We start from the raw sequence: 26,142 nt of genomic DNA on the forward strand, positions 1-26,142 counted from the left end.
GACTCGAAGCTCTTTGTATTCAAGTTCATCTCCAAGTCTGAAAATGAGTCCGTCTTCGAGAAAACCCTTTGTCAAACCCAGTAGAAATGTTTGAACATCTCGTTTGACAGTTTTTTGTCCTTTTTAAAGGGGTATAAAAAAAGAGAGGGAATGTGTTTGTTTGAATATTCCCGACTGGGCCCCGAGGAATTAACAGAACAAACAAGCTTTATTTTTTTTTCAAAAGTTTGACGGGGAATAATCTTGGGTTGGTACACAAGTCAGCGGCCGAGCCTCACCCCGACAGCGTTTAAAAGGATCAACTGATTGATACAACTTATCGGGACTTTGCCTGGAACGCGCTACCATTTCTGTAAGAGCCAGGAGAGAAAACAGGTCCATGTGTGACAGACGCCATTTACTTCAGCAGAAACTCACTCTCACCGAACCAAACCAACCGCATGCATGAAAACAAACATTTAAACATATCACATCGTTTTATATACCTAACCTCTCCAACAAACAGCGGCCACACTAAATATACACTTGTCACTAACTTTCTTGAGTTATATTTTTCTGTACTTTTCCTGCAGGTTCCAATTCATTCTCGGGCGAACTGATGGTGTTCACACTTTCTCTCTCTCTTTCTCTCCCTCCTCTCTCTCCCCCTACCACCACAACCCCATTCCCTCCCACACCCCACCCCCAATCTCTGTCTATCCCTTGATCATTCGTCCACAGTCAATACCCCATCTCCTTGCCTTTTATCAACCGGCTGCAGTCATCTCCCCTTCTAATTGTTATTGATTGGTAGAGCGGGCAACTGTCAGCCGTGGTTTCAAGGGACCGTTTAAGAAACGCGGAGAACGATCTGTCCCATAACACAAATTAATTTAAGCTCCGACAATACTTGCCCTCAAACTCCATGGTGAATAATGAATGACTGCAGCCCGTGGAAACGGGGGCCAGCGCTGACTTCCTGCAGCAAAGCGTTTTACACTAGGGATCGCCTTTTGGGAGCGATGTTTCCCAATGCTGAGCGCTGTGTTGCCCCTAATCTACGGACACACTTTCAGAGAGCGTCATACAATAAAATATCTCTGCAAGGGGAGGAGAGCGTCCGTGCCCCTTTCAGACATGGATTTTGAAACATTGCTTAGAGTGTTTGTGTGACTGTATGTTCTGTGGAATTTCTAAGACAACAAACGCCGGATTGTGTGTAAATGTCCTTTTCTAGATTTGCAATCATTTGCTAACTCCAGCATGAAAATGCGGCGGTGAAGCTGCACCAAATCAAACAGAGAGGGCACCGGAACGCAGCCAGGTGCGAGCAAATGCATGCATGCCATACGCCACTGTGAGTGTTTTAAACCAATATTCCAGGCGCGCAGTTCTAGCAGTTTTGTAGCCAAAACTTAGGCGGAATTGAGACTTGAACAGGGAATTTATTCTTCCTCCTCCCCTAGGCAGCATCAACCTTGCAACCCTCAGTCCAGCTATGAGACACCACCACACCCCCAGCCCAGTCCGCAGATACCAACAGAATGACAAGAGGAACTCAACTAAACTCCAACTGGGAGGAAACAAAACCAAACATCAATGTTACCTTTCTCCCCGAGGATGCCATCAATACTATGTTTAGTCTTTCTGCCCCCTTCTTCCTCCTTCTTCTCCATTTCTTCGTCATCATCTCTCTTTCCAAACTTGGCTCTTAACACCCGACTGATGGAGCTCACTTTCAAAAGAAAAAGTAAATAAAATAATTATTTATTTTTTTGGGGAAAAGGGAAACTGGGCAAATCGATAGCTTGGGTGATTTTACTGGTGTCAATTGAAAGCTAAAGTTTTGAACAAGTCCATTATCCACAAGCAGATTCTTTACATGACATCTGCTCACTTAAGCTATTCATCTAATAATTTCGGATTTAAAAAGTTCTCCGTAAAACTTATGAAACTTGATAACATTAGAAATAAATCGTGGTCGTTCTTTTTTTACACTAAAATTTACTGTGGACGCATTCAATTGTTTTCAGTATTAATTTCTTTGACAGATGTTACTGCGACTTTTAAAATAAAAACGAAATGGTAAAAACTGGGAAATAGTTTTCTAGGTAAGAGACGGGCTGCTCCCGGAATTAACTGCCACCCCACCCTCCCCACAAGTTCTTTCCCCATCGCCCGCAAACCTATCAATTTCATGGATTGGGATAGTAACCGACTGCAGACGCTTCGGCCCCTGGGCTGATTGGGTTGGGGGAGGGGGGCGAGGAAGGGTGTCGGTGGAACCGACCGGAAGAAAGAAAAATGATCACGAAGAAATGCTGCAAGACACCAAACTGGTCGAGAAACCAAACTAGCAAACCACCCGCCGCCACCTCGGAGCTGAATTGTACCACAGGCCTGTGGGGACTTCATAAAAACCTACCTGCAGTTTAGTTGGAAAGTCAGTGTGTATTTTTTTGCCAACACAGAGCAGTAATAGATGGTGACTAAATTGACCGTGATAGTTTTCGAAATTCAGCAAATTGTGTGTGACTTTTTATGCATTGGTGTCAATTTCGATTAAGTTTAAGTAAAAATTGTACAAAGTTCAACGTGATACAGTTTTAAAAGCTGCAGTTTGGCGGTTGGGTTCTGTATGTGTCCTCGTTCTCTCGCTTTCTCTGTGTCGCTCTGGCTCTGTCTTTCTCTGTCTATCTCGCTCTCTCTCTCTGTGTCTCTCTCTTCAAGCGAATGATTGAGAAAAGTTTTGGAAATCGTGTGTGTCTGACAGGCTCCTTTATGAATGGGGTGGGCTGTTGGAGGTTCCCCTCACCTGAAGGTACAGTGCTCCTGTCACAGATGCCATCCTTGAGTAGTTTGTCCCTGATCTCCCAACTAAACATCCCAGGGTTTTCTCTCTTGTATTCCTCGATCTTTTTCTCCACATCGGGCGTTGCTACCTGCTTTAGTAGGGGAAACAGACACCGGGACAGGCAGGCAGACAAAGGAGGAAAAAAACACAAACTTTTAATTTCATTGACATGAGACTCACACAGTAACTAAAATCAGACTTTTAAATTCACTGTTTGAAAACCAGAACAATAGCATTCAGCAACCCAATTTGTTTTAAATCCAGAAAGATATAAATTGAGCTGCCATGCATTTTGTCCGGTTGTGGCTCAGGACATTGTGACGAAGAAATCAAACGACTGATGCTCTTCCTCCTAAAGACTAGCTTTTTAAAATAATACTATAAAGAATATTATTGATTGCAATGTTTTGAGTCAGGGATGATGTCGCTTTATGCCTCACTGAGATTTCGCGTTATAGATAGCTCAGTATTTAATTCCAAAGCAGTTCGCTCCGCTGTCATTGCTGCGAATACCCAGTTTCATTTGAAACCAGTCTCTCTGAAACCGTGTCAGGGAGAGGAACTGACAACCCAATAGCTATGGTCCCTATTTCAAAGATCAAACAGCCACTACACTCCCGAGTTGAGCTGAATAGTCTTGCTCAGTGTTATCGATCTATTGGAATATACGCCCTTCAGAAAAAAAATGTCACCGTAATCATTTTAAAAAGGTACTTTTCCCGAGAGTTTTATACTCGGTTGATGCGGATTTAACGGGAAATAAGTACAGTTCACCAGCGAGGGCTGGTGCATGTAACAACCGGAGAAAGGGTCTGTGCTGGAGGGAGGGTCCGCGTTGGCGCTGCTTGATTATCCTTCTGTGTGCCTGCGTGTGTGTCTGCGGGAAAGGGGGGAGAAAGTTCGTGACCACAGAAAGTTCAACTTCAGTACTACACATGTATTTATGCCGGTGACTGGAAGATGTCAGGATTTGAGTGTTTTTCTTTCTCCCCTTCTCCGCGGGGCATCGCATGGCTGTTCCCCTTTAAAGGAATATTGTTTTAGTTGGCTCGGTGTCATCATTCTGACCTTTCAAAGGGTCGCATCGACCCCGCTATTTGCTGCACTCACCCTGGGCTTACTGCCTCCGATAGCCCCGGGTCGGATCGAGCCTGTCTCTTGATAGCGACACAGAATTTTCGATACACAGCCGTGAGAGACACGCAACTGCCGGGAGATGACACAGGGCCGGATACCGTGATGTGCCATCTCCACGATTTTGTGTCGAATGTGGTTCGGTAGGGGTCTGCCGTTTATGAAAACGCCGCCGAGCTGGTTTACTCTCCCCTGGCCCAGAGGGGTGGACACTGGTTAGAGAGAAGAGAAAAAGATGACAAGGTAGGCGGTGTACAAACCTCTCTGAAACCAGTGTTTGTAACTGGGCAGTCAAGGAGCAATGTCAAACTTACACTGACCAATAGCTGTTGCACTTTTTACTTTCATTCTGGTATTTATTTTAATCAGTGACATTTCACACTCCTTAAAGATATGTGGAACCTATAAGCCCCAAGATTGTGTTTATTGTTAAAACCGGCTTTTCAAACAGGTGTGTGTTACTGGCCGAGCTCCAGATTTAACTGCACGAAGTTTAGGGACTGCAATTCTCTGCCGTATTTTTAAAAAAAGAATAACATTAATTTGATTATAACTTGCCATGTGAGCCTTTCCCTGTTAATGAAGGGGAAGTGGTGTGTGATTCTACAGTTCAGATGTTCACTAACTCCGGTGGAGGTGAACGCAGTTTTAACCAAACAGCCGAGAAATGTAATCAGTTTGAATGTAATTAAAGTCCTAACTTCCTAAACAAGGTTGATTTGGGGAAGATCGGGCACATAAAGTGTGCGCACCTTTCTGTAGAATTGAACGTCATTCTAATCTAATCGATTCACTCATCTACAAATCGGGGTGACCTCGCCCCAGAGAAATACGCGATTTTCCGGTTAGAGGTGGACCTCGAGTTAACGAAATCGTCTTGAATAAACTCGTTTCCCCTGGAAAGGTTTTCTCACCAAATGAAGTGTGTTAGTTGTATTTTAATAGATAAAAGGCGAGACGGAATCAAAATCCACAGAAGGCGATCGGGGGCTGTTTGGAGCTCCCTGTTTCTTAATCTGCATCAGGCATTGCTAATTTACAGGAGTGATGACCAACACATGCGGTTAGTTTGGACACGACTCATTCCTGCCAAACGTCGCTAAGTGGCCCATTTCTGCACTCGATGGGCACTAGAAACTATAGCACTTTCCTCACTGATTATTCCCAGTCATGTTGTGCAAATATTGGAGTAATCCCCCTTATCCCTTTCCTGACTATTTCTTCACTTCAATGTGCTGAATGATGCACTTGACTAAATCCACCGAGCTTGTGTGTTTTATACCAGGCCTGGCTGGTGAGCTTTTGCCAATTTCTCCTTAATCACGAAATACACGGATGGAGAGCGGCAGTATCTAAATAAATCCCGTCCCAGACCCTCCAACATCATCACTCTGTGCATGGCTGCACGTGCTCGGAAACCATATCACAAAAAAATACCATTAGCTCGAAACGCCTGGTGTCAATGAATTAAAGATACACGGATTCCTTCTGTTAAAGCAGGTGCACCAGAACAGGACTCTCAGTCCACATTAAACCAACATCCTACCCCCCCAACACGGTTAAAGAAATGTTCCTTGTTTATGTAAAGTCATTTAACTTCAATCCAAGACACACGTACATTTTCTCTTTCTACTAGACTTGTTTGTACTTCCACATTCAAATACATCTTATTGAACTGAGGCAGGCAGCTGTTCATAGCATTCATACCTTCCAGAGGGAAACCGGTCCTGCTGTAGCTTTGGCCTGGACTCGGGCGCATCATCCGCGGTGTTGTCCCGGTTAGAGACGTCATTCTCGATTCGGTATCGAGACGAATGGTCCCGGGTAGGTATGGGTATGGGGATGGGGATGGAGATGGGGCTGGGGGTGGGGGTGGTTTGGCGGGGATGGGGGATGGAGCGATTTACACAGATACACACACACACACACGGAACTGAGCGAAACACCACGTCCTCCTGTAGGTTTCCAGTCTCTGATCGCTGCAGCTGCCTTCTCCGGCCGGGCTGGACTCGCTTAGTGCGCTTCCTGCAGAAAAAAAAGTTTCTTAGAGAGTGGGATGAGGAGTTAGTAGACTGTAGGGAAACTTGGCGGGGGAGGGTGGCTGTAGCAAAGGGAATCCCTTCACTGCTCGCAAGAAATAATCTCCCTCCCCGGTACAAATTTTCTTGCTGGTTGCTAATTTCCTTCTTAACTTCGCATTTGATTTTAATGGGTTTTTTTGCGGAAAGTATTTTTTTTCAAAAACTCTCCAGGAAGCGGAGAGATGTTGAGGAGCCCAAGTTCGACGCAGTGTGGTGGAGGAGAGGAGTTTAAACTCTGATAGGTTCGGGCTCATTCTTTTATTCATGAGGAGGGAGCGGATACACTGACAACTGAACGCGCCAATGACAGTGGGAGACTGTGGGCCCGATCATACATTGTACATTCACTCTCCCGCTGCCTCGTTTTGGACCAAACTGCTGTTTTATTAAAAACAATTTCCCAGAAAAGATTTTGCGGGTAAAAGACTATCACTTGAAACATAAAAAAGTAAGAGCTGTAAGTTATTTGAATGAATAGGAACACATTTCTCCTTCTCGTCAGTGGGACAAACACGAATCAAACTCCAAGCCGAATATCTAATCTTTCAGTTACCCTTCAATGAGCAATGCACTTTATTTAACAATCTCTGCCACCCAACTGGACAAACACCGACTCAAGTAGCAAAACGCCGCTGTCTGTCTTACTGTCATTGAACAACGTTGTCTGATGTTGTGGACAAGCATTGGCAATAAAGACAGCTAGTGTTCCTAATTTAAGTAGTGAAATTGCAAGTTAATTCGCTTTAATGTTGTAGTTTCGGTGAGTGAACCTGATCGAGAGTCCGTATCCCACAGACTTCGGGGAGAATTATGAAGGACCATTATATGGTGGAACTGTATTGAAAGATGAAATGTAAAAGTGCGTGTTTTGGTGGTAACAGTAAGGGATTTGTTTTGTGCTAGGATCTGTTAGACTGGCCTCTTCTTCCATCTCGTGTATGTATATGTCCCCTCGGATCTGTGCTGTCCTGCCTTACATCATTCGATCGTTTTCGCAAGTTTGCTTTTGTTTTGAACAGATTTCAAAATTGATTTGACCAGACAGCCGGAAGATTTTGCTCGGAGGAACCCTGTATGTTTAATTCCTGATGGCGTTAACATGACCACTTATACCGAGGAACCAAAGCTAAGGAAAGGTGGCTGCTTTCAAGGTAAATAGGCCGCTTCATCTAGCCGAGAGAGCGCGCGTTTGCCATTTGCCTATTTCATCACCTCAAGGGCAGATTGGTTTTGGACAACTTGATGGTTTTCGACGCTCGAATATTTTTGATGGATTTTTAAAAATAATTTTCTTCTCTGGGAACATTATGGCGAAATCTCCTTCCCAAGGGCACAAACAGTGCAAATGTTAAAAGCTCCTGTCAAAAATTTACCATCACACACAGACCCGCACACGCACAGAAACACACAGCCTCACATACAGGCGCCCGCACGCACAGAAACACACAGGACTACACACATGCACACAGACGGGAACATGCAGACCAACTTACAGAGACATATATATGCACAGACCCAAACAAATAAAGACAAGCACATGTATACAGACACACATAGATAAACACAGGCAAATACACATAGTGATACACAGGCCCAACCAAACCCACGGATCTACACATATAGACCCATACATATAGAAATGCAGATACCTGTACACACAGACACATAGACCCACACATATAGACAAACAGAAATCTGCACATATGGCAAACAGACCCACAGACATATGGACACACCCACACGCACTGAGACCTGCACATACTTACATTCTCCATAAAATGCATATACACTCACACACATATTCCGCCCATACACACATATATAGAAATACCCCCCGCACATTCAGAAACAACTTCTCCATGTACACTACTCACAACAGAACACATCTCCCACACATGCAGTTACACACTCTCGCGGAGAGACATCAGTCCCCCAACACGCATACGCAGCCAATACACATAAATACACGTGGATCACTTGAGCACGGAATCATAGGCTCATCCATACATAGCCCCACACATACATACAGATATGAGCACCCATAAACACATACATGCACACATTGACACACGGGCGTGTACATGCAAGCGTCCAAAATACACAAGTGCAAAGACTTTACAACACTAATAGACAAACAGGATCACTCACACCAAACACAAAGGCAATGACACCGCCTCCTCTCCACCACCCCCTACGCCCGCGCCCCCCCCAACCCGTCACCCAGCCCGACACACACGAAACCTTGTCAGAAACACCAAAAGTGACTCACAGAAGTTTCTGATTTAATTTCCCGTCAGTTGCTGATCTCCGCGAGCATGTTAATTGTTCTAATGTAATACAAGACTGATCACTGGTACCAGGAACCAATCGATGATCCCTTTATTAAATGTGTTCTGTTATGGCTATTTTACAAAATGTCACTGATGTTAATTATAATAAGAAGAATCTTTAAAAGTTGCGCTTTGCTTCACACACCCTCCCTTAATCTTCATTAAATTCGTATTCAGCTCGGCTAATAATTCGCTCGCCAAGTAATAACAGCGCGCGTATTCCAGAAATAACTTTCTAAATGAAAATTGGGAACAAAAGGGAATCTCGCTGTGTGTCAGACAGATAACCAGACCGGACATGATATCGTACAGCCTCTGAAATCCACACAATAATTAATTGCAAACACTTCTTATTCATTAAAAAAAGTTACAATTATTTTGTGGCCCTGTAGTTGAGCGTTTGAACAGAAAGTCTCTCCAGTACAGCACCAGTTTCCTGGTAGTTTATAGGCAGTTCTTGCATAGTGTAAGCGGTGTGCTTTGACGCCGGTCAGATATTTACAGTGTCATCTTGGCTACTCTCACATTGAAACTAATTTCCATCCGAACTTTAACTTCACTCCCATTCCACTATAACTCAAACCCAAATTACCCCCGATCCCAAACCTAAATTTCAAATCTGATTCTAACCCAGTTTTGCTTCAATTAAGGCTAACTCAAATCTCACTTTTTTAGATCTAACCGTATGCATACCACGGTTTCCAGTGTTTACCATTCCAATTCAAATTCTACACCTCTGCCACAGTCCTAGGTTACGTTTGAACGAATGATATAATAAACAATATCTGGAATCCTACGCATACTGCAGGGAGAGCGGAGAGCGAAACGGTGCATACCTTGTATCGGACAAGGAAGAGGCTTCTTCCCAAAGTTGCAAGCCAGTTTTCAGCCGCAACCAGGTTACCGTCCATTTGTAATTCCCAACATTCAGATTCAGAAAGATGGCCACTTAAAACGACGGAGCTGTTCAGAAATAAAAGTAACATCAATCCTCGTTAATATTACTCTTCATTGTCTATTCACTTCCTTCTTGAGTGTTCAGTTCTGTTGTCAACCCAATGTCCAATTATATGAGCCGCAAATAATTCAATTATACTTTTTGTCCAACATACAATCAAAATACAAAAACAAAGCTGCTGGAAAAGCTCAGCAGGTCTGGCAGCATCTGTGAAGGAAAAGTCAGAGTTAACTTGAGTTGTGAGGAAAGGTCACCGGACCCGATACGTTAACTCTTTTTTTCCTTCACAGATGCTGCCACACCTGCTGAGCTTTTCCAGCAGCTTTGTTTTTGTTCCTGCTTTACAGCATCCGTAGTTCTTTCGGTTTTTTATACATTCAAAATCGTTTCTATTGCTCAGTTTTATGCAGTTTTCAGCTATATTTGACACACAAATCCAATCATCTCAGTCACCTGTGCACGGTAATTTTTGAACCTAACGCTAAGTTATGGCATTTCCTAACATTCCAGTTATAACAGTTTGCACCGCCCAATTATATTGATTGCTAAAATCCAGCTGTATCAGTTCATTAAAAATTGACGCGTCAGCCTTCAACATATGTTCTGAACATCAGTTCAGTTCAGAGAAGGTTCACTCATCTAATTTCTGGGATGAAGGCCTTATCTTATTAAACAATTTTGTAAACAGGTGAAGAATGGGGATATTTTATCGAAATATATTCGGGGATAGAACAATACGGATATCAGGAGGAGATTTTCTGTGGGGGTTCTGCAACTAGGACATGCAATTTAAGAACAGGAAATGTCTCTTTTAAGACTGAGATGGGAGCATGTCTTTTTTTCTGTCATGGGGCCATTGGACTGTGGAATTCTCTTTCCCAAAAGAAAGTGGAGGCCGAATATTCGAATTGATTGAAGATTGAGTTAGATTGTTGCTAGACAAGGGAGTCAAGGACCGGGTGGGAGAGCGGGGTCGGAGGTTGGAGGCGGTTTTGTCTGGGAGTAGGGGTGTGAGTGCAAAAAGGAAAGTAGAACAGAAACCATAACCAGAACAGCCATGATCTTACTGAATAGTGCAGCAAGCTTGAAGGACCAAATGGCCTTTTTCTGTTCCTTTTTTGATCCTGATATCAAGTCACATTAGTACCCTGTATCCAGAATGTCAAACCCAGTATCAAACCATAGCAATCCCCAATATTCACTGTACCTGTCACCAAAAAACAGTTGTGTCAATGCACAATAACAAGCGTTATATTCGTTCTCAATGTCTCGTTACCAGCTCCAATATTTAGTCCCAATATCAATTATTCAAAATGGCGCTGGTTATGAGGCGACAGATGGAACTTTTCATGTTATTTCGTCGTGTGCTTACTGCAAAATACACGTGACAATAAAAACAAAAAAAAAACAAATCAAACTTTAGCTAGTTAATTCCAATATTGAGTTACATTCGTTCCAAAACTGCAATTTTGTTAATTCTCATAATTTAGTTTATCAGTTTCAACAATCATTCATTCATCTTCACCATTCAATTAGATCATTTTGAAATATGTCCAGTTGTACCAGTGTCTAATATTGAGGTTTATTAATCGACGTTAACCTGTCGAGTTACATCAGCCTCCAATATCCAGTGGTATTGGTCTTTAGTATTCAGGTATACTCGTTTCCAGCACAATCTTCATTATTCCGACAGACGCACTTGTACAGTTACATTTCTCATTATTCAGTATAACTGTCTCCAATATCCAATTACATCAGGCCTCAGTATCCTGTCATATTATCCTTCATAACTAATAACGATCAATTTCCAGTATTGTGTTAAGTTTCTTTTTAATATACACGTGCACCAATTGTGCAAAAGCTGGATATATTAGAGTCAATATCATGTCCAGCAAACTCTGATATTTGTCCTCAGTTACAGTCATTAATATTCCTCACTTACAGTTCTATTAAACTCCAATATCTAGTTATAACAGCCCCGAATATCCAGTTAGGTTACAGTTAATCCCCAAAATATAACAATGTCAGTTGCCAGGATCTGATTATAGCAACGCTCAAAAATTTGAAGCCTGCTGAGAGTAACTGGAATTCTCTAAAATACAAATGTTTCTCCTTATATAACTTGACTCGTTGTGATCTCGATGCCCCACCTGTAGGTTTAATAATACTGGCAAAGTTTACTGACACTGGTTGCGGGCAAATTGAGAGAAAATCTCTCCTTGTTTCCTCAGGTGATTTGTGTGGGCCCCACACAGTCTCCCGTTGTCTGTAATGTCGGTCGGACATCGACAACAGGTGAGAGACAGAGTGTGGGCTAGCCACAAATCTAAAACTGTCACAGTTGCACAAAACAGCGAAATCCAGAATCTGGTTCCATCGCAGTTAATAAACCAAAGATCAAAGAGGATCTTGTCACCGTGACCAAACAAATGTAAATGTATTTAAACATATTAAAACTTCAATCAGGCTGTACAGGTGCAGGTTTAGAGCAGGGAATATCTCGGAGGCGTGTGCTCTGCGCTGCTTCATTAAGCAAAAATATCGAGTTATCACTGGGATAGGCTGGTGGGGTGGGACTGTGGGGATGTGCTAGCACTGATCAACACCAGGCACAAAGGGTGAGTGGGCAAATTTCCAAAATTATTTCTCTAGCAATCAGACCAAATTGTGTTTTGACACAGCAGAGGGGTGAGAGTAAACGGGAAAGACGATGTAACAAGATGATAATGGAGAGAACATGGGAAAGGAGGAGATAATTTGAGAAAGATCGGGACCGTCACTCCGTATCTAACTGATGTAACGAGAAAGTCACACTGGACTCGAAACTTTAACTCTGGTTCTCCCTCCGCAGAAGCTGCTAGACTTGCTGGGTTTCGCCAGGGCTTGCTGGGTTTTTAAAAATTATGTCAGATTTTCAGTATCTACAGAGCTTCGCCTTTATTTCAATGTAGCGAAAACTTTACTCTGTGACTTAACCCCATGCTGTCCCTGCCCGGGGAATGTTTCTTGCTGGCGCTGCAGAGGTTAAGTCTGTGGCACCCCCATGTTGAGGGGCACAACACCCATAAAGAAGAATGAAATTTTGCTGAAATAAAAATGACAGCAGTAGCTTCTGACGCAGAACAAATTATTCATGAAAATCAAACAGAAAATTTAAAATGTCAAAATCCACGTTCCAGATAGAACCAAAACTATTTAAAGCAACGGAGCCTCCCGAGAGTACCAGACTGCGGGAACAACAGATTTGGACTTACTCTTAAAGAGTCAATACAGGTTGTCATTAAAGGGTTGGAACCTCGCTGAAAGGGCCTCTTAAAAAGGTCTGTTTACTGTGAAAATGAAAATCTTGGGGGAAAAAAGGTCGTTGGCATATTTATTTCATTTTCCAAATCCATCGCACAAATGTGTCATTCCGTGAATTGTAACAAATGCAATCGATCCAGGATTCTTCCGTCTCTTTTTAGGCAGAAGAAACTTTCCAAATGCCTTCAAGGTTAACGCATGCTCCTTCAAGAGACACAGTGTCTCAGCATTTTTGCGCAATCTGAGTTTCCGTCCATTTGGCGAATAATTATGAGATTAGCAGCAGTGAGAGTCATATTGCATGCTGTTAAATTGACACACCAAAAGTCACGAGGTTTTCTATTTGAAAGAGGGGGTGCCAATCTCAGTGAGGTTAAACTGGCCCCTCACATCCCGGGAATAAATCATGTGACGTGGGAGCTAAGAACATGTAGGGGTCAGCACTGGAGTGACAAAAAGTTCATTCTCCACCATCTCGAGGTAAAAGGTTTAGGCTCGGACATCCATGTGTTGATATCTGGAGCTGCCAGCTCAGACTTGGTTGCGATGCTGAAGGAGTTGAGTATTACCATGGTATCGGACCGATCATAACCGGAAACATTCACTGCGTGTCTCTCTCCACAGATGCTGCCAGACCGTCAAGGGAGTTTAATGTATTCAAGCCGACCTTCCTGAGCGGTATATTCTGACTTCCCCTCGCCCCAGAGAGCTGGATAGAACGTTACTGCCGTCCTCCGAAAGCCCTTGTGACAATCAACAATTTCGCCGATTTGATAAAATTTCGGGCAAGTTTCAGGCTGGGTCCAAGAGTTGGGAATCTGCTCTCGGCTCGAGCCTAACTGTTAAAATCTTTACGGGAGACTCGCTTCCCTGTAGGACAGGTCGTTCAGGCCTGACTTTCGACATTGAGCCTTGTCAGGCTTTTCAACAGGGACGGCTCCTGTCGTGACTGTCCTGTACCTCCAGACCTGGGACTGCGGAACAGTGAGCAGAACTCATCTCGCTTGTTAAATTCATTAGTGCATTAAGAGACTGAGCTCCTGCACTGTACTGATCGCCCGAGGCTGTTCGGGCAACAACTTTTCGGCGTATTTAATTCCCAATTCTGGAGAAGGGTCACTGGAACGTCAGATCTGCTTTCTTTGCGCAGATGCTGCCAGACCTGCTGAGTTTCTCCAGCAATTTCTGTTTTTATTTCGTTCCCATATGGGGCCGACAGAGTCTTCGCTTCAGGTTCAGCAAATTGTAAAGAAATAACACGAGATGGAGGCGAGGGATTTAGGGCAGGGGTGGGTTTGGTTTTGGAATGGGACTGATGGACCAGGCGGCCTTTTAATGCCCATCAATTTGATACATTGTCTTGGGATCTGACAGGAGCCACCCCACCCACCAGCTCAGATCTGCTTATTTAGCAGTGAACTACACTCAGAAATCATTGTGACGTCTTTACAGTTGAATATCACCGAGATCATTCACACTGGAAATGGTCATATCAGCAAAGTGCTCTCTGCTACCACAGCCAAGTGACCGCACGTGAGCCCAGATACTGACTTTAGTCAGGCTGTTCAGTCGTGAATGGCATCACAAGGCTAGGCGGCTTTTGCCAATTGCAGAGGATAGTCCACGGCTCCCCGATACATACTGCAGCGCCCTCTATTGTTCCAGCTGAGATCTGTGAATGCAGCCGGTTTCAGAGCGGAGGGGTGTCTTTTCCATTGAAGCCTTTCTGTTCACACAACTACAATTCATTCTGTCTCTGATGAAAGATAAAAGCTGTCTTGAAAGGCGTATTTGGCGCAGGATGGGAATTTAGAACAGCGGAATATCCCTGTGAAACAGTAAAAAAATTAATAGATTCAGAGAATGAGGAAATTAAAAGAGAAACTCATCTTTTATTCTTCCCTGTAAAGTGGCTCAGTTTATTACATAATTTACATAGATTTTTAATAACTAGCTTGGATTATCACAGTTTAATCATTTATGAAGCAATGGTGAACTAAAGGTTATAATGAGAGGTTGAATCCTTCAAGAGACGCTAGATAGGATCTCTCGCATCTAAAGAAGACGAAGCTGAGGGCTGGCTTGGTGGTGATTTTTAAGGCTAGGAAATATGTTTGATTGGAATCATATAGAGATGATGTTTAACACGTAGGAGGAGACAAAAAATAGAGGTTAGGAATACAGGGTAATCACTAATAAACCCAATACGGTGTTTATGAGGAACAGATGTATCCAGAGAATAAGGAAGGCATAGACTTTGTGTCAAATAGTAGTTAAGAGGAAGTATTTAAAGTGAAGCTAGATTATGTACACGAGGGAGGAAGGAATGCAATGCTATATTGAAAGATGTTGGTTAATCATTGTGGGGTGACCCACATTGAGTGTTAACTACAAGATCAAGCAGTGTGGGCTGAACAACCTGCTCTCATGCTGTAAATTCTGTGTAATTCTATGTATGGTTTCACAGGCTTGGAAACTCTGGCACACAGACCTGTAGCAAGTCTATCGCCCCAACAGTCCACAAGTTAGGTACAAATGAGAAAGGCCATTTTATTCAGAAGAAAAATGATGGAGAGCCCTCATCACAACACCCCACACTCAGTTAACCGAAAAATTTCACCTCTTCATTAATCTGGAGTCAATTCGAAATATTTGTCAGTATCAATCACTTCTAGTTGAATCTTTTGGCCATTCCAATCTTTTGTTTGTATTTTTCATCATGAATTAGAGTTCTGGATTTGCCCTTTGGAACATTGATTGATATCTTCTATACTTTGTTGAAGGCTAAAACATGATTCAAAGTTTTCCTCAAATCTTAAATACTTGATGCTGGGACTCATTTTTATGACTATTTTTCCAGTTTACTTCGCCCACCATCTTGGTCTGATATTCAAAGTTTTTTTCTTAAACCAATTCTTCAACGAAGCAAACATTTATTACTCATTCCTAGTTGTCGTTGCTGTGATGTGGAGTACTGTGCCCGGGTTTTGCATTATGCTGTGTGATTAACCTGGATGAAGGAATAGAGTGTGTTATTTCTCGTTGCAGGTAACAATAAATCAAGAGATACGGGAGGTTGTGTGGAAGAAAGAAGAGAGTTACAAAGAGACACATGCACACTAAATGAATGCAGACAACTCCCGATTGGAGTGCTTTCGATTTTGGACATTGCACGTCGGAATGAATATTCTGTTCTTTGTAAAAGTGCAATGTAGGTACACTGGAACAATACCAGGGCTGACACGGTTAAATTATGACGACAGGTTGAACAAACTTGATTTTTGCTCTCTTGAGTTCAGAGAGTTGAAGGCTGACCTAATCATGATGATTACGATGATAAAGGGATTTGACAGGGTAGATGTGAAAAAAATCCTCTGACAGGGGATTCCAGAGCAAGAGGGCATAACCTGCAATTTAAAGCTAGGCCATTGTAGAATTGAAAATGATTTCCACGTACAAACGGAGCGGAAACCTACAACTGTCTTCCCTAAAAGACTATGGATGTTTGATGCCATTTGGAACTTTCGAGAATGAGATTAGTAGGTTTTTGTTGGGTTAGAATATCTGGAAATGAGAAGCTAAGGCAGGAAAATTCTGGGATATAGAGCTATCATTGAATGGCAGAGCAGATTTCAGGGGCTAAATGGACTATTCCAGTCTTAGTATCCCTATAAGCTAAAGCAAACTAAGGCCTTATTTGACGTTACGATATACATTACAAGACTGACTACACTCTAAAGTATGAAATCGACTATTAGACACTTCAGGACATTTTGAGATCACAAAAGGCGCTATGTAAATGCAGGTATTTATTCGCCTGAATCTTTCGAGGACCGGGAAGATTCAGGTGAATTTATGTATGAGTATTGACATTAATAAATGAAAGCTACAAATGCAAAGGATAAACGTTAAGAAAATAGTTCCTCAACTTAGCAGTGGTCGTATGAATTAACAGAGCAATGAGGATTGTGAGAGGAGTTGTTTAGGAATATTATTGGCTGCAGATTGTAGGTGTGATTGACAGATGGCGCTGTTGGACCCTATTGTAATGCTGTGCAGTAATCTTACAGAGAGAAGGGTCTCTACAGTGTGGAGCTGGAGGAACACAGCAGGTCAGGCAGCATCCGAGGAACAGCAAAGTCGACGTTTCGGGTTTCCACCATTGGGTACTCGAAACGTCGACTTTCCTCTTCCTCTGATGATGCCGACCGGCTGTGTTCCTCCAGCTCCACACTGTATTGATTCTGACTCCAGCATCTTGCTATCTCAGAGAGAGGAGTCCTGGAAGGCTTCCTAAAGGAATTGACAGGGCTTCTCAGAACTCTCTATTTTCAGACATTCTATGTGTATTTCAGAAGAATTTTATTTCCACTCCTTTTTTGCTTAGCATTCCTTTGAAAAATTGTTCTCCTCAGTTTCCTAATCTCTCTCTGGTCCCTCTTCAGTTAAGAAGGAATTGTCTCCATTGCCTCATCTGAAAAATAGGGGAATTTTAAGACTCAATAAAATAAATGGATGGAGTACAGTGTACCTGATCCATAACATTAAAATAAATTCAATATATAAAAATCTCCATATGGTCCCTAAAGAAATAATTAGAATTTCAGCACAACTGAACTCTGTTTATATACTCGGTGAAGGGAAATAACACACACTGTGAGTTTGTACATGTGTTGGTCTGTCTAAGAAACTGCATAAGTATCTAAGACATTTACAGTATACAATGAGGCCATTCAGCCCAATTTATCTGTGCCAACATTTTGCTGATGTGGTTTACAATGAATCAACTGTCTCACTCACTCACTCCTAGCTGTGAATCTTTCTTTATTTCAACTGTTGATCTAACTGTCCCTTAAAACTTGGAATAGCATTCATCGGTCACTCCCAGTGGTAAAACATTCCATTTTCCCACACAACCTGTATGAACAAGCTCTTCTTTTGAACTCTCTCTTCAATCTAACATTGACTTCTCAGCCAAAGACAATAATCACTCCTTATTCACTCTACCAAAATGTCATAAAACTTTGAAGATCTCTTTTAAATCTTCTCTTAGCTTTCTATGCTAAGTTATAGTCTCTTATCCCCGGCCTCATTCTGTTGAATCTAGGCACCTCTTTCCCTCTGACTTTAATTTCTTTTCTGTAATGTGAAGCCCAAAACTGCACATGGTCTGTAACACTGGTCTAAATAATATTGTGTATTCATTTATCAATAATTTTGTTCTTCCTATAGTCTATGATCATTTTAAGCCATCTCTATCAAGTTTTTAAATGACTGTTATGTATCCACTTTCTTACTTCTATAGGAGTTTTCATGTGAACTCCATAGCCAGTGGGAAGCACAAGCTCTAGGTTATGATGCCTAGGGCTGATACATTGGGAGTGTTACAGATACGTGTGGGACTGAATGAAGAAGCAGCTTGAAAGAGAAAAGAAAGAAGAGGATATATCCAATTCCGCCCAGCCGTGACTACACATTCACCTGTTCCTGTTGTGGGGAAATCTGCTGATCATGGAAAGGCCTATCTAGCCACCAGCAGGCCTGTAAAATTGAAGTCAACTGGAATCAAGGGAAAACTTTTCTTTTTGGCTGGCCAGGATCCTGTGCAGCACAATGTAATATACTGGCATGTTTACTGAAGGCTATAATTTCAGTGCAAGGATGTTGCTGCAGGATGCCACCAAGCCAGAATCCCATCCATCTTCAGTATCTCCATCAATGGATACCCTTCAATAGAAGGTCAGAAGTGGGGATATCTGTGACTCTGAAGCAGTCTATGCCACACATAACATGACCTGGACAACATCCAGGCTTCAGCTAAGAAGTGTCAAGTGTCATTTGTGCCACCAGGCAATGATCAATTCCAACAGTAGAGACTCTAACCATTGAAGAAAGCTTAACACTTTCCAGGACAAGGAGGCAGCCTGTTTGGTTGATACCCTATTCAATACCTTCAACATTCACTCCCTCCACCAGGGTTGTGTGGTCACCCCAGCATGTTTAATATGAAATATGATAGAGGGCCCGTGTGGCACGGTGGTAGTATCCCTTCCTCTGAGGCAGGAGGTTTGGGATCAGGGCCTACCTGATCCAGAGGTGTATAATTACACTTCTGAACAAATTGATTAGAAAACGAGAACCGCAGCACATGCCATCCAAAAGATGCAGTGCAGCAACTCACCAATGTTCCTTTGAAACCTGTAACAGTTATTACATAGAAGGACAAAGATGACAAGTACACAGGAACACTGTATCACCTGCATGTTTCCTTCATACCACACACCATCCTGACTTGGAACTACATCACCATTCCTTCCGTGTTGCTGGGTTAAAAATCACGAACTCCCTTCCAAACAGCCCTACGGCTTTACCTACACCAAATGGGCCGCAGTGATTGGAGAACGCGGCTCACACCATCTTCTCAAAGGCGATTAAGTATCAGCCTTGCCCACTTCCCATGAAGGAGTAAAAATAAATTCTGTAGTGTAGAGCATTTACACAGTAGTGTATGACATTGTAATGCGTGGAGTTGTTGAACATTGGTGAACTCGAGCGACTGGGTACATGATTGGGAAGGACCTTGTGAAACTGTTCCTATCTGGCTTCTAATTGTCAGAGAATCTGGCATACCCCTCCTGCCGACCTTTGGCCTTGGATTTGATGTCAAAACGACCTTTAAAAAGACACTTGCTTGCCTGAAGGTGGACTTTGGGCTGTTGTTTCCTGGTGAGCCGTCAGTCACTGGCTCCTGGAGCTGCCCTCCCAGCCTGGGAGGACCAATAGCAGCTCTCAAGTAGCTGTCCACGTGATACCTGCACAGGTAACCGAACACCTTTCCCATTAGTCCCTTGCCAGCATTGATATGGCTGATTTGCTGGATAGACTGCGGGGGCCCGAGCTGGTAGCTCAGTTTCAGAAGCTGTGTGGACTCAGCCTACTTTCCGAAGAGAAGTCAGCTGGCCAGCACTTTGCAGAAGCTACCAGACAGGAACAGCCTGATTGCACAGCCCGATTCCACGCTGCCGCATGGACCGGGCACCATGTCGACGCTGCAAACAACGGCACGGTCCCCGGGACTCCGGTAAGTGCCGTCTGTTTTTGTACTTCACTCAGAGCCGGACAGGTAGCACCAGTCCTACCCTATGGAATGTACCAAATTTGCCAAACGGCATTCTCCTGAAGAAAGCTGTAGGGGTGGGGAAGGGCCAGTTTCCAACTATCCGGCTGGTCTCGCTGACTTGGCCTCATAATGGATGCGACTCAGTTGGCCTCAGTGCCCCTGGAGGAGGTTTCACACTCCAAGCCGTTGTCCCTTCACTCCTGTGTCTGCGGCCGGAAGCTGTAGTGTTTCTGTAGTTGAATAGCAGGTCTGAGTTCAGCGCACAGCTCTACAGGGACAGGTTCCAACGCCTCATGTTCTAGCTGTCTGAATAGGGTGATTATTTTTCTGCTTTTCCTTTTTGCTGTCTCTTCCTGTACTGAGTTTACCCTGTCACAGATCAAACTTGAATCCTGGGTGTGTCTGGTGTGTGGTCCACTCAGCCTCCTCACTCACTCACTGAGCAGGAGATGCCAAATAATTCCTTGATAGTTTGATGGTTTGGCCTAGTTCCTATTCAGTAGTTGCCTAACAGAGAAAATGTTTGGGACATTCTCATAATTCTCCAACAGGTTTTGACAGCTCAGGGAGTTTATGAACCAGTTCTTCAAGGATTATTATATATTGCATTCTAGCTCAGGAACAGTCCATTCAGACCCTACAGCCTGTTACAAATATGCAAACATATGAATCAGAGACAGAAGTAGGCCATTTGGCCTCTCATATTTGCTTTTCCATTCAATATGTCATGGCTGATCTGTTTGCTGTTTGAATCCCACATTCCCATTTACTCCAATGACCGTTGATTGATTTACCTAAAGAGAATTTATTCAATTATGCCCCAAAATTATTTAATGATCCTGCCTCCATCACATCTGAGGCAGAGTTCATAAGTTACACAACTGTCAGCGAAAAATATTCTCCTCAGCTCTGTTTTGAAAAGATGAATTCATTTTATAAAAATGCCTCCTAATTCCAAGCTCATCCACAAGAGGGACATTGTTTCCAAATCCATCTTGTGAAGACTATTTAGGATCTTGTGCACTTTAATCAAGTCACTCCTCACTCTCTTAATCTCCAGTGGAACTAAGCAAAACCTACCAACTTTTCCTCATCAGATAACCTGCTCACTCCAGGTACCTCTCTGACAAACATCTGCTGAATTCCCTCCATTGTGTTTGCAACTTTTTGTAAATAAGGAGACCAAAAATGTACACAATATTCAAGATATGTAGAAGTGAAGCATAACATTCTTACTTTTATGTGCAATTCCTCATGCAATAAAGGTTAGAATCCCATTAGCCCAACACTACTGTCATAGCTGATCTTCAGTTCAATTTCATTTACTTGCCTTTGACTGATACCCTGGAAACATGCAATTTTCTGGAATAAATGTTCTGTAAAACCCATCATTCTAAGGTGATGAGTGGTACCTCACCTGAATAGTTATTCTTCATTGCAAAATTAGTTACCAAGTGTCAGGAGGATATCAAATACTGAAAGACAACACTGTGAAAGCTGATATTTTCCCTCGACCAATGGCCATGCTTTCCTGTATTGTCCTGCAGCCAACTTGCACACTGATGACTGATGACGATATTGACACCAGGTTTCCTTGCTGTGTAACTGGAGAGCCTCTTGCACATTAGGAGTGAACTGGCCAAACATTTAGCTTGAACATTATAATTTCCCTGAATGTATAGCAAATACCCATTGATATTTCACAGTTTTATCTCAGTCTAGTGTCACAATGGAGACATGGAAGGAACAGATTCTTATTTCTGGTTGACAATGATCACAGATGTGGTGATAGAGAAAAGAATGTGCATTTTTATAGGACCTGTCACACCACCAGATCATCTCAAAGCACTTCACAGGCATGAAATAATTTTGAATCTTTCTTGCTGATATAATGTTGGAAAAGTGGCAGCAAGCAGAATAGTAAGCACCCGAACAGCAGTGTGATAATAACCATAATCATCGATTTTTGTGAATCTGTTTGAGGGATAAATATTAGCCCGGACTCTAGAACTCCCCTGTTTGTTTGCAAAGTAGTACTATGGGATTTTCTTGCTCACCTGAGAAAGTAGATAGGCTATTGGATTAATGTACTATCTAAAAGACAGTAACTCTGACAATGCATCCCTCTCAGTACTGCAGTGGGAGCATCTGCCTGGAAGATCTGTTGTCAAATGTACTGGTCTTTCAGTGCATGAATCCCCAGTGCTGGTGAGTTTAAGTGCCAGCCTGTAAATGGTCATGAATCTCTTCTCATATCCTGACAGGGAAAAGCTCCAATATTCTGTAAAAACTCTACAAACATGAGAATACTTTGAAAATTGGAAGGATATACATATTATACACTTCTGCTGATATGGATTTCACATTTTTGACAATGGAATGGTGGCAGGCTATTGAAACCAGGTTGTTTGAGTCAGCCTTTGTTCCTGGTTGAGGTCATTAAATTATCTGGTATCTTGATCCTGATTAATAAGTAGTTTCTGAAGTGACACTGTCTTCTGCCTCCCTTAATTGACTTGCCTATGCACAACTTTGGCAAGAATCTAAATGTTTTAAAAACAATAAGGTGCATTCATTAATGTTATCTCCAGCAGTTGTGGTTTAGTGGGTAGCGCTCTTATCTATCAGTCAAAAAGTAATTGTCTCTCTTGAGAATTGGACACAAAATCTTGGTGGCCATTCCGTGTGCAGTTCTGAGGACGTGCCATAATATCAGAGGTGAGATATTAAACCTGTCTGTATTCTCAAGTGCATTGAAAATATCCCATGGCGCCATTGAAAGATAGATAAGGAATCTGTGCCCTGTGTCCTGGTAAATATTTATCCCTCAGCCAAGATTACTGAAACTTATTATCTGATCCTTACTATATTGTTGTTTGTGCATATATTGACTACCATATTTCCACCAGCATAACTGTGACCCCAGTTCAAAAAGTATTTATTTAATTGATTGTAAAGCACTTTAGGATGCCATGTGTTTTTGAAAACTGCATTATAAATGCAAGCGTTTGTGCTTTAAAGTATCAGTCAAGGTATCTTAGAGCTAAAAGTGGAGATTGAGTGTGGTACTGAATCATGCTAGCAGGTCTTATTCTCAAGTTATGTTGAAGAACTGATCTAAGCTTGAGAATTGGCTGGAGCATTGAGTATGGATGAAGCAAACACTAATAGGCTTCCTGTTCTTAAAAAGTGACCAAAGGAAAAGGCAAATTGACCAGGATTCCTTGTCCTTTTCACTTTCCAGTAATCTTTGTGTTCAGGAGAGGTTAGAATAGGTAGGGTTCCTGCTTGTGATCACTGCCTAGTGACTTCTGTGTTTGAGAGAGATGAGATCAGCCTGAGTTCCTGCTCCTGATTGCTAACAATGACCCCTTCTAGAAAAGCATAAGTGTGGGTTTGAAGTGAGGACAGTCTTGGGTTTCTCACTCCTGAATATTGTGTCAATGCTCAGTTTCTGATGTGGGTAATAATTTCTCAGGAATATAAGGGTTAAATCACCACAGCCTTATCAGACCAAATGACTGCTCTCTTATTAGACAGAGATATCTGTTGGCAGTTTAAACTGAGGGTTACCATATGTCAGGCAAGGGAAGAGGGTGAAAAGGAAAGCCCTTCATGGTAACTGCAGGCTTTGAACATATACTGTTGGCATCACTTTGAATTACAAACCTGCTGCCCAGCCAACTAAGCTAGCCAACCCAACAATTAGAGATTGGACACAGAACGCATAAAATTAAACTTCTGGAATGGCAACAGCTTTGAACAAGGGAGGGATAGGACTTGGTGGACAGAAATCAGTTTGATGCAATTGCTTCCACAGAGTTATTGTCGGGCTGAGGTTGGAGGGGTGAGCAAAGTGTTGGTTGGAAGACAGGGTGTTATTGCTATATTATTGGAATGGTGTATGACATTTATTGGAGAAGCACATTACTAGCAGATAAACTCATAAGATAGATAATGTTCCAATTAAAAATAACTAAAGTAGACACATAAATCTCTTAAAGTCTAAATTCTTTAACTGAGCACTGAATGAATTCTTACGGAGATCAGAAATGTTCCTGAGTACAGTGGTTCTATTGTACCATTCTTTGAAGTGCAACACATAATTTGGGTGCAATGCTTGGAGTGCAGTAGTTGGGTAATAGGCAACCTTTCTTATGACATTAGGAAAAGCGAACATATATTTATGTTGCATTTTACCAGGTATGAGAGACCCCTCTGTCTCTGCTCTTGTATATTCCAGTATCTAATTGACTGCCCCCTAAACTCTGATAACAATATTGTGTGTACGATTTCTCCAGGTTCCTCAGAAGAAATACAAGATTGAGAATTACTTCCTCTATTACCTATTTCTGTTTGCTGCCACCTTGGGCCAGGAAGTTTTTTACATCACCTTCCTTCCTTTTTGCTTCTGGAATATTGATCCATACGTGGCTCGGAGGGTGATCAATATCTGGGCAGTGAGTGACTTCATTTATATATTTGTGGGGGTGGGGGAGGGTGACAACTGAAATGACAAAAAATAACTAGGTTGAAAAGGACCTTTATGTGGCTTGACATAGCAAGGACAATGTGTTAAAAGTTTTGATCATTTGTTGTAATTCTCCCTTATTCTGTCAAATTCAGCCTAACTGAGCTCCGTCTGTGACATGATTTCAAATATTGTCCAGTAATGCTGTAATAAAACCCTGCAGTGTTTGACTAGATTAAGGGGGCACTGCAGTGTTCATGTTTGTACAGGTATTGGCAGCCATCTGTCACTTCATTCAAATGGTCATCTTGGATGTTAGCCAGGTGGCTGTTTGGCTGTGGCGTGCAACACCATCAGTACTTTAAAGCTGGCAATAGGCCTTAGTAAGAATTTATTTCCCTGCTCAAACCCAGGGCTCTGGAACTCGACTTGCTGCTATGGTTGAGATCAGTTGCACAGAATAGTGATCAACTTTGAGTAACTCACTCAATCATGGGACTGGTATAGTCCAACAGGTTTATTTGTAATCATAACCTTTTGGAGCATAGCCCCTTTGTCAGGTGAAGTGACTTCCGACTTTGTCCACCCCAGTCCAACACCGGCACCTCCACATTGTGAGTCTGGAGGCAATGGTATTCCTCGTTATTAATCTCTTAATTCCAATTGGGTTTAACCTTGAAAATTGTCCCTGCGCATCTGATGCCAGAATGCAGCAGAAGTTTCAGGGTTGAAGGGCCTGTGGTGTATGAACTAATTGTGTCTTAGATGCTCCAGTTCTCTGACCCTAACACACGTGAGCCAATGGAGGCATTAACTTAAAGAGAGTATTATTTTCCATTTTTGTACGCATTACCAGATGTCCCACAGCAGCTGATTGGTAACAATGATTAAGTAAGAAGAATGTTACCTGACATCTCTCTTTGTGGAGATTCTCTTGCAAAGGTGGGGCAAAGGCTGTTATACAATTGGAAAGGGAAGAGGTGGTGTTGCTCTGGAGACAACAGCCCTATGATTTGGGACACCACCCAAATATTTATTCCTGATGAAATGGTATTTTCTGATTGCATACATTCACACTTGCTTCACTTTAATTACAGTAAACTGCACTTTCACCACACAATAATCCCTGCTCATGCAGAACTTGTTTACCAGGATATTTCATGAATGGATCATGATCATAATCAACCATAAAGGCTTACTAAGTTATTTCCACATTCTCAGTGCATTGAATCAGCCAGTCAGTCTGTGAATGTATCAAATCAGTGCGGAGCAGCAAGCAACAAACTCAATATAATGTTGAACCACGCAAAATCAGTCAGAGGAGTTAATGAGTTACTCTGTGTAGTGCTTTAGCCAAATCACATTGTAAGTTCAGGAACAGGAGGCCATTCAACCTATGAAAATATTCTACTATTTAATTAGATCTTGGTTGATATGTATCCAAATTCAATAACCCACTTTATTTCTGTATCACAAATTACCTGAGCATTACATCCATCAAACAAAGCGAACATTGAAGGCAGCCTCCACTTTCCTAGATGGCAGCAGCTCCAGCAAAGCTCAAGTTGCTGAACATATTTCAGGATATAACATTCTGTTTGACTGGTCCCTGAGCGAACACCTTCAACATTCACTTCTTTCATCACTGGCGCACAGTGGCAGTAGAGTGTACTACCTGCAAGATGCACTATGGCAACTCCCCAATATGCCATTGATGGCATCTCCCAAATCTGTGACTGCTCCTACCTAGAATGACAAGAATAGCAGACACATGGAAACATTACAACCTGCAAGTTCCCCTTCAAACCATGTATCATTCTAACTTGGAAATGTCACTGGGTCGAAGTCCTGGAACTTCTTTCCTACCAGCACTGTAGATGTACCCAACCCAGATGGACTACAGTGGCTCAAG

At 42.4% G+C, this 26,142-nt stretch overlaps 2 protein-coding genes across 7 annotated transcripts in view; one reads left to right on the forward strand and one right to left on the reverse strand.

The window, feature by feature from the left end:
* The window catches only part of LOC125466662 (paired box protein Pax-7), a 128,605-nt gene extending 122,343 nt beyond the window's left edge, over positions 1 to 6,262 (reverse strand). For 3 of the 5 annotated variants that reach the window (XM_048561485.2, XM_048561482.2, XM_048561487.2), the window contains exons 1-4: positions 5,675 to 6,262; positions 3,944 to 4,179; positions 2,795 to 2,924; positions 1,586 to 1,714 (exon numbers count right to left, since the gene is read on the reverse strand). In XM_048561485.2, coding sequence (XP_048417442.1) covers positions 1,586 to 1,714; positions 2,795 to 2,924; positions 3,944 to 4,179; positions 5,675 to 5,759 — 580 coding nt within the window. In that variant the 5' untranslated portion in view covers positions 5,760 to 6,262. The remainder of the gene's footprint in view (positions 1 to 1,585; positions 1,715 to 2,794; positions 2,925 to 3,943; positions 4,180 to 5,674) is intronic. The other 2 variants (XM_048561484.2, XM_048561486.2) reach the window with 2 other exon arrangements.
* A 13,203-nt stretch (positions 6,263 to 19,465) lies between these two features.
* LOC125466776 (sphingosine-1-phosphate phosphatase 2-like) overlaps positions 19,466 to 26,142 on the forward strand; it is a 33,449-nt gene continuing 26,772 nt past the window's right edge. The window contains exons 1-2 of one of the 2 annotated variants that reach the window (XM_048561772.2): positions 19,466 to 19,720; positions 24,061 to 24,219. In XM_048561772.2, coding sequence (XP_048417729.1) covers positions 19,502 to 19,720; positions 24,061 to 24,219 — 378 coding nt within the window. In that variant the 5' untranslated portion in view covers positions 19,466 to 19,501. The remainder of the gene's footprint in view (positions 19,721 to 24,060; positions 24,220 to 26,142) is intronic. The other variant, XM_048561773.2, reaches the window with a different exon arrangement.

Source organism: Stegostoma tigrinum, chromosome 28 (assembly GCF_030684315.1).
Source record: "Stegostoma tigrinum isolate sSteTig4 chromosome 28, sSteTig4.hap1, whole genome shotgun sequence".
In the NCBI taxonomy this organism is placed as follows: domain Eukaryota; kingdom Metazoa; phylum Chordata; class Chondrichthyes; order Orectolobiformes; family Stegostomatidae; genus Stegostoma; species Stegostoma tigrinum.